At 39.4% G+C, this 16,999-nt stretch overlaps 1 protein-coding gene and 3 non-coding genes across 4 annotated transcripts in view; 2 read left to right on the top strand and 2 right to left on the bottom strand.

Moving 5' to 3' along the window:
• Window positions 1-12,518: 12,518 nt before the first annotated feature.
• The window catches only part of LOC101742787 (uncharacterized), a 37,498-nt gene continuing 33,017 nt past the window's right edge, over window positions 12,519-16,999 (top strand). The window contains exon 1 of the mRNA XM_004927036.4: window positions 12,519-14,059. Within this exon, the coding sequence (XP_004927093.1) occupies window positions 13,884-14,059 (176 nt within the window). The 5' untranslated portion in view covers window positions 12,519-13,883. The remainder of the gene's footprint in view (window positions 14,060-16,999) is intronic.
• On the top strand, window positions 12,888-12,959 carry TRNAG-UCC (transfer RNA glycine (anticodon UCC)). Its single transcript has one exon. It is a non-coding gene; the product is annotated as a tRNA-Gly (tRNA).
• TRNAN-GUU (transfer RNA asparagine (anticodon GUU)) lies at window positions 13,295-13,368 on the bottom strand. The gene has a single exon. It is a non-coding gene; the product is annotated as a tRNA-Asn (tRNA).
• Window positions 14,080-14,151, bottom strand: TRNAE-UUC (transfer RNA glutamic acid (anticodon UUC)). The gene has a single exon. It is a non-coding gene; the product is annotated as a tRNA-Glu (tRNA).

Below are 16,999 nucleotides of genomic sequence, written 5' to 3'. Positions count from 1 at the left end.
CTCGCGCTTGCACGATGCGAGTGCTTATTGGAAAAAACGTAGTAATGTACGTTACGGTTGGCACTCCTGAATATGTTTATTTCTATTTTTCATCAATTACGTAGTATGTTCTACAAACTGCGTTAACGAGCCCTCGAGACCACACGTATTAGTAGTTTTAACCCTAAACGATTTGCAGAACAAACAGTCAACGTTTTTAATACGCTTTTATTAGCTTCAGACGTATGTATGTTAGTATGTAACGGAATCTTTGAACATGATTTTGACCCCCTTCAAAACGTCGGATTAACTCGATAATTGGTATACTTAATAAGAACCGATGACAATTCAATTTTAAAAAAAATATTGAAATTCAATTAAAAAATTTAAAATTAATAATAGTTTAAGAAAACTAACAAAATACGCTTTTATAGATCCAATCCAACTAAAAATAGAAAATAAATATTAATAAATTTAAGCGTATTTTGTTAGTTTTTTATATATTAAATTCATTTAATTAAGCAACAAAGACTGCACAAAGTTCCAATTCAATCTAGTTAATAATGCGCATTGAAATTGAACGATAAACTTATATACATAAACATTAAAAATACAACTATGTAATGTTCCCAATCCATCACTAGAAGTTCTCGGATACGAATCGGAAATTCCTTTGAAGCACTACTGACGGAGCACGCGAAGTTTTGCTGTAAATTTTCAGTCTCTTTTTGCTCTAACCGACTACATCGAATCGAAGGCAGAATTACGTTAACAGTAGTGCTTGAACGTGTATGTTTATAGTCTCATAGCTACTGGATTACACATGCTTAAACCGGAATTATATGTTATTGGATTCCATATAAGTAATGGGCTACCCATTCAATTACTGACTCGAAAGAATCCAGTTGGATATAACAAACTGATTCGCATCACGACCCGCACCGCAGTTTGGCGCCAGAAACTTTAAATGCGGTACAAAAAGACTGGTGGTAAGACCTTTTGTCAGTCCGCACGGTTAGGTACGACCACCCTGCGTATTTCTGCCGTGAAGCAGTAATGAGTTTCGGTTTGAAGGGTGGGGCAGCCGTTGTACTGTTACCATAAAACTGAGACCTTACAACTCATGTCTCCAGGTGGGTAGCGCCATTTAAGCTGTGACCTAGTCCACCCATATAAGCAATGGAAAAAAGCGCTCTTCCTTATCCAACGAATGACGAGTTAATCCTATAAATATTTCCTAGCATACTCGGCAAATCCAAGCGACATGCTCTAGGTATTTAGCTAACTGAGTAAATCAATTGGCTGAGTCGGGAGCATGCGGTCTGCACGCCCAAAGCAAATTGGAAGCAATACTTCAAACTATTTGCACTGCGTTCCGATTCTCGCAGCGGACGAACTCCGTAACGCAGAATTAATTCTGTTTCAGCTCGAAAATGTTTACATACGAAAAGTGCCGCACGGTTTTCGGTATATAAAATTTTACAGTTCAAAAAGAATAGAAGGCGCGCTAAATTATTTTTGTTGCACTGCCTTTTAGGAGGATTTAGGAATCCTTAATGTATGGAAAACAGTCTAAATTGTTAAAAAAACCCACCAGCCTGCGTAGTTTTCTCGCGAAACATTAATGAGTCGTCGTGGCCTAAAGGATAAAACGTCCGGTGCATTCGTATGTAGCGATGCACCGGTGTTCGAATCCCGCAGGCGGGTACCAATTTTTCTAATGAAATACGTACTCAACAAATGTTCACGATTGACTTCCATGGTGAAGGAATAACATCGTGTAATAAAAATCAAACCCGCATTATAATTTGCATAATTACTGGTGGTAGGACCTCTTGTGAGTCCGCGCAGGTAGGTACCACCACCCTGCCTATTTCTGGCGTGAAGCAGTAATGCGTTTCGATTTGAAGGGTGGGGCAGCCGTTGTAACTATACTTGAGACCTTAGAACTTATATCTCAGGGTGGGTGGCGCATTTACGTTGTAGATGTCTATGGGCTCCAGTAACCACTTAACACCAGGTGAGCTCGTCCACCCATCCAAGCAGTAAAAAAAATATTATAATAATACGCTCTGATTTGAAGGGTGGCACAGACGTTGTACTGTAAAAACTGAGACCTTAGAACTCATTTGAGGTTGGTAACGGCCCTGAAGCTATTCATATTTACGAGCTCTGGTAACCACTTAACATAATATGGGCCTTGAACTCGTTCACCTGTCTAAGCTACGTATTCCAAAATAAGACATTAATTTGCATAAAAATTTAGCATTCACAGTATTCCCGATACTTATTTTAATCTCCATCGCTTCCGACGCTCATAGTATGGGAGAAATTTAAGATAACAATACGATACTGAAATAATTTTCCGATTTTGAATCAGGATAGTGTTTCAAACGATTCTGGGACGAATACCGAACGCCGAATTCGCTTTAACCTGAATGAATACCGCTAGCGGTCGGTTTCGCCGTCACTCAGCGGACCGCACGCCTACAAATGGCGCGACGAGCGAACGACATTGACACATTCAGCTATTTCGCGCTGAATACCGCTTTGATAGCGCTGAATGGCCTTACCGAGGTAATCGTTTTAAACGTTGTCAGGAAATGTTGTGACATTGCTAGATCAGGGCCTACACGATTCGTTGGAAATGTCCCACGGACACACCCTGATTTTAAAGTCATTAAAATCTGCCTAAACCACTGATGGTAGGGCGGATTGGGAGCCTATACTGGAAATAGATGCATACCAATACGATGAGTGGGAAATCTCGTGACTTCTATCTCACGACTCTTGTAATTATTAAAACGATGGCTGGAAGCAGTCTGCATATCAACATCCATAAAATTATGATCTTTCAAACTTGGTTCATATTTCATAAGCTATGCCGCGACGTAGTTTCCATCTCAGAACTTTTCCGCCTCAACGTCTATCAAATCATCGCGCGTCATTATCAGTACTACTAAATTTTACTTTGATTCTACTACTCTTCAGATTTACGCCATATAAATGTGATTTAAATAAATAATACAATCGAGAAACTATTGATATGCGTTCTATGTGAAATGAAACGTAAAAGTCTAGAATATTCATAGAAAAATGAACGGTATCTGGCACAGTATTTAAATGTAGCCTTAGCCATCCGTGACTATGAAAACGGTAAAGTATTTAAAACTTAATAATATCATGAGAATAAAAACGGGATATTAAACCGTAAAAATATTTTTATTATCGCAATACCGATGAAAATATTAAATAATACAATTTCCTCATTGACGTCATGTAATTGTGAATTTAGATCTCTTAAATCACTCGGAAATTCAAGTGATCCTCATACACAGCTATTTTACGGAACATCAAAGAGCTGAACCAACATTATCGCATTAATTTGCGTCTATAAATTATAAACAATCAATAAATCAAGCCAGTATATTTTGTTTGGTAACAACCTAATTTCTTCGTTCGACACAGTGAAACAATTATCATTAATATCGCCCGTCCTAATCTAAAATTATGGTGTAATGGAAGTTTAACGTTAACCGAAAAAAAAAACTGCACATAATTCTAGTTTTGTGTGTTTGAACAGATGTAGCTGGGCTTTGTGCGTAGTGTTGGGTTAGTTTGTGATTTAATGAATCGATTCTTTTGAATATTTTTTTGCGAATGAACTATGTGAGTGACGAAGTAAGAAGGGAACACCAAATATTCTCATTAGAGTAAACTATTGAAATTAGTATAAGAAAAACCAATATTGTAGTAGAAGTTAGTATCCATAATATAAATACATAGTCAGGTCATAAATTCTGTCACATGTTTAATGTAAAATAATTGAAACAAGTTTATTCATTATGTAACCATTCATATACCAAAATAAACTTAACAAAACATAGATTCTTATGACACTAAAGTTTATTCAAAATTACCTCCATGATTTTGAATACAGGCCTTCAATCTGCGCGGCCAGTCGTCTATCGCAACACGAACGAGGTCCGTGTCAATATCGGCGGCTGCCTTAATCAAGGATGTCTTGAGTGACTCCAAATTGGGATGAGGCTTTGAGCACGCCTTTTCCTCCAAGTGTTGCCATATCTTGTAATCTAACGGATTCAAATCTGGACTGGAGGAGGGCCAGTCTTCGTGCCGGATGAAGTCGATTTCACGCGCCGCCAGCCAGTCTTGTGTGCTCTTCGCTCTATGAGCTGGCGCCGAATCTTGTTGGAATACCCAGTGCCTGTTATTGAACATGGTATGAGAAACAGGTTCCACAAGGTTCGTCAGGACTGTATTTTGATACACAACTGCATTCGTTTTTACACCTTTCTCACAAAAATGTACCTCTGTTAAGCCCCAATAAGAAACTCCCAACCATACCATGAGCGAGGATGGAAAATGACCTCGTTGGACACGCGAAATACGGTTGCTTGCTTCTTCACTACTGTGTGCGTACACCTTATCATTTTGTTTGTTGTAGCTCTCTTGTACGGTAAAAATTTTTTCATCCGAAAAAAGAATTTCCCGATATTTTTTTCCCGCGTACCGCTTCAACAAAGCGCGGCATCTCTTCAGTCTCAGGTCCATTAAACGAGCATTCAAACGATGTCCTGTTTTTCTTCGACATGCCCGAAGCCCTAAGTCTTCATTTAACACCCTTTTCACCGTAGTTCTGCTTAACCCCATCTGAAGGGCCAACAGTTTCTGCTTACGTTTGGGATTTCTTTGAATTCGCGCCTTCACAGCTTTTATCACTGCTGGAGTCCTAACAGACCGAGGGCGACCACTTCTTGACCTGTCATCTACACTAGAGTCTTCATTGTATCGTTTGATGGTACGATAAACGAATCTTTTGGTTATATTCAAATTTTACAGTATGTTAAAAATTTGAATTGGCGCGTAACCGCAACGATGCAACGCAATAACTGCAACACGGTCTTCTTTAAGCGTCCACTCCATATTTAAAAATGAGTAAAATTCTAAATGTATACTATTTTTATTTTCATGAACTATTCGAAATTCGAATTCAATAAACTTTTTTGTGGCCAGCATTCTAAAAGAAAAGTTTTTACTGTGTGACAATACTTATGACCTGACTAGGTATATCTAAATCTAAAGTAACTTTTTTTTTATTGCCCTTGTAGGCAGACGAGCATACAGCCCACCTGATGGTGAGTGGTTACCGTGGCCCATGGACCTCAGCAATGCCAGGGACAGAGCTAAGCCGCTGCCTACCGTAAACTAAATCTATATAAAATATAAAGATAGAGCTGAGCGAATACTTTTGTAAATAAACGAGGATCTGTTTTAGAAGTTGTATGCAAACTTGGCCTCTTCAAGTCGCAATATCCCCCTCGTCCATCTGGAGCAGTATTAGTGTGCTTAAATGCCTCCACTCACGAATTATGTCCTTGAGATCGGAATGCATGATCAGAGCAAAATTAAGAGTCATAAACAGATCACCCGTACCGAGCCGTGCATGCTCACAATTCCTCCTAACACCAGTGAAATGACATTATAAAGTGAAAATTCTTTAACAGCACTGTTTTTAGAAACTCAATAAAACTGACACTTGAAAACCGATACAAAAATGAGACGAAGATATACATATTCAGCCTGCGAGAGTATGCGACAGAGACATTTGAAGGATTCATTTTTACCGCGAGTGAATTACGCACGAGTTTTTAAGCTATTGCATAGCTTCTATCGCGGGTCTTGAGCGCGGCGACTGAATCAAGAAATTCCGTAACGAAAATAACCTGACACCCCCACTACGCCTACTATGTAGCTCGTGTTCAACACATTCACACGTTGCGCTGGTGTAGTGTTTGTGAATAAGCGCGCGGCGTGACGTCGCACTGCATGAGCATCATGAAAAGTCTGCCCATCTCTCTCTCACGCGGTCTAGCTTATGAGTGTGAAGGGGACAGTTAATATTTTGCTTTTGTTAATGTTTATAAATATAGCGTGGTCCTATTTTTATTATTGTTTTAACATTAAATTATTATTGTCTAATTGTAATTGCATAAGTTGATAAAAAATGCTTTGCAATAGCTTTGCCGCGGCAGTCCCCGAGTGCCACACGTCTTTTTTTTTATTAAATTAAATCCAGAACATTCGATCTAATAATTTTTAAATCGTCTTCATCATTAACATAAGCACCGCACTAACGACCCCAGAGCTCCGGGCGCCGACAGATATATTACTCGGGCAAGTCTGTTTTATTTGAACGTTTCCATACATTATTTATATTTAGTAAATAACTATTAAATAACAGTGTGCCCGACCGTTTATCTGTCAGGTTTAGTTCGAAGCAGTTACGGATCCGATCTAATGCGATGACGCGCTAATGTGCATTGATCGCCAAGGTTTCACCTTGTGGTAAATATCTAGTTCTATCCGTGCACTCATTGCCAGACTTTTTTTTTATTGCTTAGATAGGCGGACGAGCTCACAGCCCACCTGGTGTTAAGTGGTTACTGGAGTCCATAGACATCTACAACGTAAATACGCCACCCACCTTGAGATATAAGTTCTAAGGTCTAAGATATAGTTACAACGGCTGCCCCACCCTTCAAGCCGAAACGCATTACTGCTTCACGGCAGAAATAGGCAGGGTGATGATATCTACCCGTGTGGACTCACAAGAGGTCTTACAACCACATAAGAGGTCCTACCACTTATAGTAATTGGGTTTTAAGATCCTGTTGTCAAATAGTAATTGGCTGTATAAAGTCTGGCAACAGCCTATATCTTTATGTGGGTGTATGAAACTCGATTAAAGAAAGTATGCAGTATTCTGTGATAAGAATATCAGCGTACTGCGATAAAAAATAGACGTTTACTAGTGGTAAACATCACCACCTTATATCTGGAGCGAAACGGCCATGCGTTCTCGGCGAGTTGGATGACGAGACAGCTGCTATTTTACCCAACTGAATCTTCGTCATGTCGTGGCCTCACGTTGTGATATCTATGGGCTCTAGTCACTATTTTACACCACATGAGACATACCTAACAAATATAAATCTATACTATAAATTCAAAGGGATTCGCCGGAAATTGGCAACAACGCTCTCTCAGTGTCATATTTATTATTTTAATCAAAACTAGCTATTTAAAACAACAGTAATAAATTCTAAATTAAAAGAAAATTGTTTCCAAGTAGCATAGCTTTATTTGTTCTTGTTATATTTTGTGAATTGTAGAGAATAACTCAGTATTTCTGGGCCGCTATCTTTAAAAAAAAAAAAAAAACGACATCCGCCAAATGTCATCATTGATATAAAAATAAATTGAAATTTATAAAATCTCAGGAGGCTAACGGTTACACACGTACGGCCAAACAAGCTTATCGCATTCGTCCCACATCAATCACTGTCGTCTGTATTTTCGATAAAAATTATATTTAACATCGATAACGTTCAATAAATGGATTATGTTATACTCCCGGAGACATGGACGCGTGTTTGCCAACATATGTCAACGCGCAGTTGACCGATATCACCCCCGATTACTCTCTTTAGACAACCCATACCCTGGGCCAGGAAGGTCAAGTACCTGGGCGTTACCCTGGATGCATCGATGACATTCCGCCCGCATATAAAATCAGTCCGTGACCGTGCCGCGTTTATTCTCGGTAGACTCTACCCCATGATCTGTAAGCGGAGTAAAATGTCCCTTCGGAACAAGGTGACACTTTACAAAACTTGCATAAGGCCCGTCATGACTTACGCGAGTGTGGTGTTCGCTCACGCGGCCCGCACACACATAGACACCCTCCAATCCCTACAATCCCGCTTTTGCAGGTTAGCTGTCGGGGCTCCGTGGTTCGTGAGGAACGTTGACCTACACGACGACCTGGGCCTCGAATCAATTCGGAAATACATGAAGTCAGCGTCGGAACGATACTTCGATAAGGCTATGCGTCATGATAATCGCCTTATCGTTGCCGCCGCTGACTACTCCCCGAATCCTGATCATGCAGGAGCCAGTCACCGTCGACGCCCTAGACACGTCCTTACGGATCCATCAGATCCAATAACCTTTGCATTAGATGCCTTCAGCTCTAATACTAGGGGCAGGCTTAGGGACCCCGGTAACCGTACTCGTCGAACTCGACAAAGAGGTCGACGTGCAACCTAACCCATGCATCAGCCCGCTGAGTTTCTCGCCGGATCTTCTCAGCGGGTCGCGATTCCGATCCGGTAGTAGATTCATTCGCGAAACAATTGCTCTTGAGTTGTTAGGTCTCCTTCGGAGGCGCTCGGGCAGTTGTTAGCAAATCCCACCCCTCTTGGCTGAGCCTTTGCTCGCCCACCTGTCCTGGTGAAACTGGAAAGGCCTTCGGGCCACCAGTAAACTTTCACTCATAAAAAAAAAAAAAAAAAAAAGTTGACCGATACGGCGGGATATTCACGTGGAGACTAATAGTAAATGGAAATTTGAATCGCAATAACTTAAAGCAAAACCGCACTATTGTGTATCATTATTTAAAGCATTTATTTGTGTTACAAAGCAATCATGCGTTGCGGGTTGAAGATAATATTAGAGTCTAACTTTAGAATGAGCGATGTTTACCCCTTGACTGTAAATACCGGGGTTTGAAAAGAGTCCTAATCTGTGGACAGCAGATCACGAATGCCCCTGATAATGTTGGGCTTTATGAGCAACTATGACACTAACTTGGGTAAGGACATATACATTGTGAGTTCCATATACTCTTGTTTAAAAGAATGCGTACTATGTAACTGGTAGTTATTACTGAAATATCGATCATCTTATTGCTCTCTAGATTCCCTTTGGACCGAAGCCAGGCGAATAATCGCATTGTGGTTATAAAATATTCAAATTTTCAAAAATGTCCGTTACCTTTTGCAACGCGTCTTTAGCTGGCTATATCAAAACCAGACGATAAATTGGTAATTGGTTTATCATTAGCAGATTGAATTCCAGTCCCTTCCGAAATGATATTAAGCTTTTGAAGCAGATTCTAGTGAGAAAGTCTATATAAAACAACTACACATGCCGATGTGAGAATAATCGTGAATCGCAACTACCCAGAACTACTTTGTAGGTACTTTCTATCTACAATAGTATTGATCACACGACACATTGCTTATTTCTGCTGTGAAGCAGTAATGCGTTTCGGTTTGAAGGCTGGGGCAGCCGTTGTAATGATACTTGAGACCTTAGAACTTATATCTCAAGGTGGGTGGCGCATTTACGTCGTAGATGTCTATGGGCTCCAGTAACCACTTCACACCAGGTGAGCTTTGAGCCCATCCACCCATCTAAGCAATAAAAAAAAAATCAATAAAGTCAAAATTGCGTCAATTGTGACCGCCAAGGACTGGCCCGCTTTATCCAAACAATCAATGTTTGTCATGTATTTTCGGATTAACGCACTCATTCATATGCGTTTAAAATTAATAATACGACACACCTAGATTTGATAGACGGAAAAATTTCGTGTATTTACTTATATCATGTTTCTAATTGTTAATAATATTTACTGTTTAATATCGTTTGTGCTTCAGTGCGGGAAGGATTATGTTTTGATAATGCGCGTCTGTTTATGATCTTTAAGCGGATCGTGCTGTTTTCTTTCCCTCAGACACAGTCCACTGAGTTTCTCGCCGGATCTTCTCAGTGGGTCGCGTTTCCGATCCGGTGGTCGATCCTGCGAAGCACGGCTCTTGCTAGGGTTCCTGTTAGCAACGTCGTCAGGTTTGAGCCCCGTGAGCTCACCTACTAGTTAAGGTTACGCGAAAATAGCCTCTCAAGGCTCTCAGCTTAGGTAGGGTAAAAAAAATATGTTTTCTTTAGGTATCAATATGACGAATTCAGCTGACCTAAGCTAAATTGAACTTTTCAAATCATTAATTCCGTCGAAGTCAATACGTTAGACAACCCGTTCTCCGCGGTGCAGTGGGCTTGTAGTACCACTCGGTACAACGTTCGCGATTACGTCACAAAGGAATCAATTACACAGTGGCGGCGGCGAGCAGAAAGAAAACAATATTGCACTCGCAACGCTTAGGCTCTTCAGCGTTTCCGTTCCTTACCTTGTGATAGCCACAGTACTCCGCTGTTGTTAGATAGGTACTATTAAAAAAAAAAGTATGGTGTCGTGGGACACCGCATAAGAACGAAGTTCCTTATTATAAAAATGTTAATTTTAAGTTCTATTCGAGATATAAATGATAAAAAAGGTAGGAATGATAAAAAAAATATGTTATTTTTTGTAGGTTATTATAAAGTTAAGTCGTACACTGTGTGCATTACTAATAAAAATCTTATGTTACGGATGTTTTTTCCCGGTTAGGGTACCCCCCTCCGCATCTTCCCTTAGGGAACTTCGTTCCAAAAAGACAATTTTTTTCGACCGGTGTCCAATTTTCAAGCTATTGCATAGATTTTATCGCGGGCTTTGAGCGCGGCGACTGAATCAAGAAATTCCGTAACGAAAATAACCTGACACCCCCACTACGCCTACTATGTAGCTCGCGTTCAACACATTCCCACGTTGCACTTGTGTAGTGTTTGTGAATAAGCGCGCGGCATCGTCGCACTGCCGCATGCACATCATGAAAAGTCTGCCCATCTCTCCCTCGCGCTGTCTAGGTTATGAGTGTGGAGGGGACAGTTAATGTTTTGCTTTTGTTAATGTTTATAAATATAGCGTGGTCTTATTTTATTGTTGTTTTAATATTAAATTATTATTGTCGATTTATAATTGCATAAGTTGATAAAAAATGCTATGCAATAGCTTTACCGCGGCAGTCTCCGAGTCTGACACGTGTTTTTTTTATTGCCTCCGCAGGCTGACGAGCATACGGCCCACCTGGTGGTGAGTGGTTACCGTCGCCCATAGACTTCAGCAATGCCAGGGTCAGAGCCAAGCCGCTGCCTACCGCTTAATACTCTCCACAAGCGACTGATAACCACGAAACAATAATCCAGTTCCAGTTTGAAGGTGGGACAGTAATCAAGCAGCACAATTTGAAGCTTCGACTTAGTTTCCAAAGATGACAATCAGCTTGTGCCGTCTATGAACTCCTGTAACCCCTTAAATACCAAGACAACCGTACGTCTAAGGCAACGAAAAAAAAGATGTGTGGTGCCGTGGGACACATTTTAAGTTCTATTCGAGGTATAAATGTTAAAAAAGGTAGGAATGATAAAAAATATGTTATTTTTTGTACGTTATTACAAAGTTAAGTCGTACACTGTGTGCATTATTAATAAAAATCTTACGTTACGGACGTTTTTTTTCGGTTAGGGTACCCCTCCGCAGCGTCCCATAAGGAACTTCATTCCAAAATAATAATAATAATAATCGCAAAATTTCCATTTTGCCATATCCAAGCAATTCTTAGCACTTCAGCCCGTCTCGCGAGTTCGGCCCTCGTCTCTTTGAGTCCCAGATCAAAGCACACGCGTTTCTATTAGCCCTGATTACGGCGTCGCTCTCGACTCGAACTGCCGGTACATTGTGCCCGGCGGCGGCAAGCGGGAGGTTAAAGATCAGCTCTAGTGTCATACCTATTTTAATTAGCTTGCATTGCGTAGGCACGACTTCTTTGATGCTTGGCTGCTGTTAGAATTGTGTATCTGTTTAGTTTTATATCGCTTGAAGTAGCCTCATTATTATTTGAATGTAAGTAATGTTTTCCTTTCGTTTTTTTTTGGTATTCTATAATCTTATTGCCTTGGAATAGAACTATCGTAATGCCAATTGAAATTTCTTTGAGATAAAGCGTCGCCATTTTACGTTTTTTTTTTCTATCTAAGCTGATAGTCTTCAGAGGCTGTCATCGTAACGGGTAGGTGTGCTCATGGAGCTCAAACCTGACGACGTTGCTAACACTAACCCTAGCAAAAGCAGTTCTTCGCAGAATGTACCACCGGATCGGAAACGCGACCCAATGAGAAGACCCGTCGTAAAACTCAGTGGGCTGTGTCTGTGGGTTAATTTCCTCGCCGAGCCCTTCGTTGCAAGCGACGGGCTCGACGAGAACGATGACCGGTTTTCACGTTGACGTCACTTCAACCTATGCTCTACGCCGGGCCTTCCGAAAACATATTAATAAATAATTTCAAAAATAAGAGGAAATATTTATGAAAACATCTCCTGAATATGTATCCGCTTTGAAAAGTGATAGATAACATCCCCTTTAAATAAATCGCCAGTTCGTCTTGTGATTGTTTTGCGAGATAGACAAATCATCTCCGCCCATCCAAGCTGTTCCCAACTCTGGGTGGGGGACCTTAATAACAGCTACTTCCATTTGACTTCAGAAGTTGCCGTTCCAATTATCGATAATCCCATTTTTACCCCCATTTGGAAAGACTTCGGTTCTCTCTGTGTCTTGAACCGTATATTCCGTGGGGATTGCTCTGGAGAATTATTAATCTCCTTACCATTGCATCTCCCTCCGCAGAGTTCATCCATCTAGAACCGTTGCGTTTATGGATCTTGCGTTTCCAGAAATCAAGTTTCTATTATGAATCACGCGGCTCTTGAATGAACTCTCCTCCGCGGTGTCAACCGAGAGTTGGCGAATTGGTAGGGGAAAAAATCAGGTAGTACATATGCCGGTCTGCCTAAAAAGGCAAGCAAAAAAAAGAAGCAGTAGGTGGAAAGACTGCCCAAGACCGATGCAAATGGAAGAATTGGATTCGAGCCCTGCACCCCAGCAGAGAGTAATTAATAGGAAAAAAAGAAGAAGAAAGTGGTAAGATACCATGTATTTGAACACATGACGCTATATATGTACAATAATAAAAAGACAAAACATAGCTCGTAATTATATATAATAGGATTTAATCATGAATTTAGTCCAAAATAATATTTATAATATATTTTTTTTTTCAAAAACATATTGCATACCAATATTTCATGAATTCTGTTGGTTGCGTTGGTGGTGTAATGGTCAGCATAGTTGCCTTCCAAGCAGTTGATCCGGGTTCGATTCCCGGCCAACGCACTTTTTGATATTCATTTTGGATAATTTTACCAGTTATACAATCTACAAAATTGTGGTTCTACTATGAAACATATAAAAAGACAAGCCTATATCAAAGTAAATTGTATTGAATCTTTTTTTTTTAATGTATTTTTATGGAATTTATTCACTCAATAAAACAGAAATTTACAAAGCTCTAAGACCGTGAAATAAATAATAATAAAAGGTCTGTTTCAGATAATAATAAATTCAAGACATTAAGATAATAATAATTAAAACTGGAAGAGGGATTTTATTAAAACTGTTTCCATTTTTTTTTAATTCCCTTATGAAGCGTAATCTCTAAGCAAAAAGTGCGCCCCCGGGTGGGCTCGAACCACCAACCTTTCGGTTAACAGCCGAACGCGCTAGCCGATTGCGCCACGGAGGCAGCCATTGCACAATGCGAAATTAAAGATTACTATTGAAGTATACGATATATCTAACAAAACGATATACCTGAGAAACCAGTTTTTTGTGCCTGAACCGGTGGAATTTTGTTTGCAGACACGCTATAGCACTGTGTTTTATTTAAGTTGAAAATAATCGAAGTACCTGTTCAGTTGGAATACAATTTTGTGTTGCAAAGTTTACTAAACTAAACTTATTTGAGGTTATGTTGACAAGCCTACCTGTGTGGAGTTTGTAATTTAATTTAAGTTTCATTAATTAAAGTGATCCTGATTTGTGTTGTTAGTGTTGTTCGGAGCCGTCTTTAAGTGTTAAATATAAACGAGTCATTTTTACGAGAACTTTTACATAGAGATTTATTGATAGGTTATGTTCTGACAAAAATTACATGAAAACAATAAAGCTAGTGTTGCAAGTGCTTGAACTATCGAAGTGAAGTACTGTTTATTTTACAATAAAATTTTATCTCGTAAAATAGTGTGGAATTTTGTATCCATGGCGAACAGAGTCCCCGGGACATGCTGTGCAGCTTCTGTAGAAAGGGCAGGTCTCCCTGGGTTACTTCGCGACTTACAAAGACTATCCGAAGATATCGATACAGCAGACATTGTGTTCATACTGGGAGCGAATGAAGAAAAATGTTACGCACATCGGATCATCTTGATTGCAAGGTAAAAAAACGCAAAAGGAATTCCCGTACCGGGAATCGAACCCGAGCCTCCTGGGTGAAAGCCAGGTATCCTAGCCACTAGACCATACGGGATTGTACTAATGTTACCAAAATAGTGTTATTAAATCTAATATTAAAAAAAAATTGTACAAAAAATAGTATATGTGTGTACATTATTTTCTTTATAACACGTACAGTCGTACACACACGTAAACACGTTACACATATTATGTACATCTCAAATAGTTTATATTGAATTTATTATCGAAAATTTCTATTTAAATTTTTTAACGTCATCTTAACCATCTTCTGTAAATCGTTTGTTATTCAAATTAATTAAAACGCCTACTTGCCTGTTTAGTGGTGTACCTTGTTGAAAGATAAATATTGCTTACAAGATTTTACAATTTTTAGAACGTTGCTATCCCGCATTATTATTATATCCATTCAGACATTTTTTTGAAATTCACAAAGAATTCTTACTGACTAAACAAACTTATTTTTGCATAATAATTTAGGTGTTTCAAATGCAAATGAAAAGCAAACGAAGATATGAAGACACAATTTACTTGATGAGCCGTACTCACCCTTTTAATATGCTAAAACGTTTACGCGAAATTCATTAAATTCCTTTTGACAAATTCGCATTTTCCCGTAGCCATAATAAATGTAAATGTGTACCTAACGAGCAACGATCCACTTAGCGCCATCTGCTAGCATCATTAGTTAACTTATTTAGTGTAATATTGATTCTAGAGTACAGATGGCGCAGGTTGTATATTTACCAAAATTTATTACCTTAAATTAATTTGTTATGAGGAAAAGTGCTTTTAGCCATTTCAATATCCCTTTATGGTTATTTATTGAAACTTTCAGAAATCAAAACGTGAAAGTTTTGTGAGTTACTTATGAAACTTATACAACTTACTTATTATTATGCCTATTGTTATATTAAACAAATTTTTATAACCTTTAAGCAGTATGTAAAACGATTTGTTTTTTGCATTAATTCATCTAAAACATGAACGAAAGAGACATCGTTTGGTGTAAACTAGGATTATTTAACAAGGCTACCGTTTGAAGAGGTGCTAGATATCGTTTGAAAGTGATATAAGAATTTACTTTACAAAAAAATGATGCGCGTGCAACTTGGTGCACGTCAAATTTAATTTTGCGGTACGTAGCATTGTGATTTTCTTCATTTTTTGTCCTTAAATCAAATTTATCTTGTAGTAGAGAATGCTATGTATAAGAGAAACGACCTCTTCACCATTTATATATATTTTAAATTAAATATATAGAAAGATATATGTATTTTAAAAATAAAATATAAATTAATTAATATGCTACTGCCATCTACAGAAGCAATGACAAACTAATAACAAGCCCCGTAAACTGAATGCGTTATAAGAGAAACGACTTAGCTCGCTTTGTCTCACAGAATGGAAAGCAGTCGACGTCGCCCCAAACACGTCATTTCAGATCCTCCCGATCCACTAACGGTGCTTTTAGGTACCTCAAGCACCGATCATCGTTCTCGTCGAACCCGTCGCTTCCGACGAAGGGCTCGACGAGTAAATTAACCCTCAGCCCACTAAGTTTTTCGCTGGATCTTCTCAGTGGGTCGCGTTTCCGATCCGGTGGTAGATTCTGCAAAGTACGGCTCTAGCTAGGATTCGTTTTAGCAACGTCGTCAGGTTTGAGCCCCGTGAGCTCACCTACTAGTTAAGGTTACGCTGAAATAGCTTCTCAAGGCTCTCAGCTGGGCAGGATAAAAAAAAAGCTTTGTCTCTTCCCTCTGTCCACGGTCGAGTGGTTCGCGAGACGCTGTCTATTTTCTCACTCTCACTCTTCCTAAATTGTATCTTTTCTCTATAGCCGTAATGAATCTATCGCGAGTTAAATTTTAATCTCAACGCCCCTTTAGAAGTTCTGATGGCATCAGCGTTTGGCGCCACATTGTCGTTACAGACGATGACGTCATTTTATTAGTTGTTGTCATTACCTTCCATAAAGACAGTAAATCAGACTCACTTTTCCAATGAATTCCATTTATTACATTTCAAGTGTACAACGATAACAACAGAGAGCTCCGCCTCGTTCGGCTGCACGAGGCGGAATGTAATGTGCGTCGTCGGGCCTTCGTGCTCTTACGGATCGGGCCTCGGGGCAATCCCCTCTTCCCGGGCTTGAGCTCCCTGCCTAACCAGGCAGGGTTGATGTTCATGCTTAAATGGATGTCGTCAGCAATGCTAGGGGTTTGGCTGGGTTACCACCAAACCACAGCTTACCCCAGGCTTTGCAATAAAAGCGACAATAAATTACAATGCCTTGCTGTAACTCACTGTTGAAATCAAATAAAAATAGTGACAATACAAACAAACAGGGGAAAACTAATAAAATATAAGTTCCTTTGTATTTCCAGGAGCCATTCCGAATGAATTATGTATACAAGTTATTTCAACTAGACACGGGTGCGAAAGAAAAAATCTGTCCTTATAAATTTGCATCTAAATGGGACTGCTGGACATGTGGTCCGTTCGGAAAACGGAGCACCGAACTTCTGACAACAAGAGAGTTCGATAACTTATGCGCAAAGTTTCAGTTTCCGAACGTATTTTAGGTAAAGGCCGCTTCAGATGCGCGAATTTAACGACGCGTTTTGTTACGCATTGAAACCCTAATTGTAATCTCTCTTTATGCACGAGATCTTAAATAAATGAGTAGTTTTAAATTAAAATTAAACATAAAAGAGAAATTAACATTTTTTATCCCTTAATTCTAATTAAATCCTTAGGCCAAAGTAATTAACACATTAAACGTCGTATGACTATTATCATTACTATCGACTATTTTAATTCAGGCCACGGTGCTCACCGGTGAGCCTTATCTTACAAAACCATTGGGGCCATTAGAGTCACCTGTGAACCTTTGAAATATT

This window comes from Bombyx mori, chromosome 11, assembly GCF_030269925.1.
Source record: "Bombyx mori chromosome 11, ASM3026992v2".
NCBI lineage: Eukaryota > Metazoa > Arthropoda > Insecta > Lepidoptera > Bombycidae > Bombyx > Bombyx mori.
This window is presented reverse-complemented; position numbering and strand designations above follow the sequence as displayed.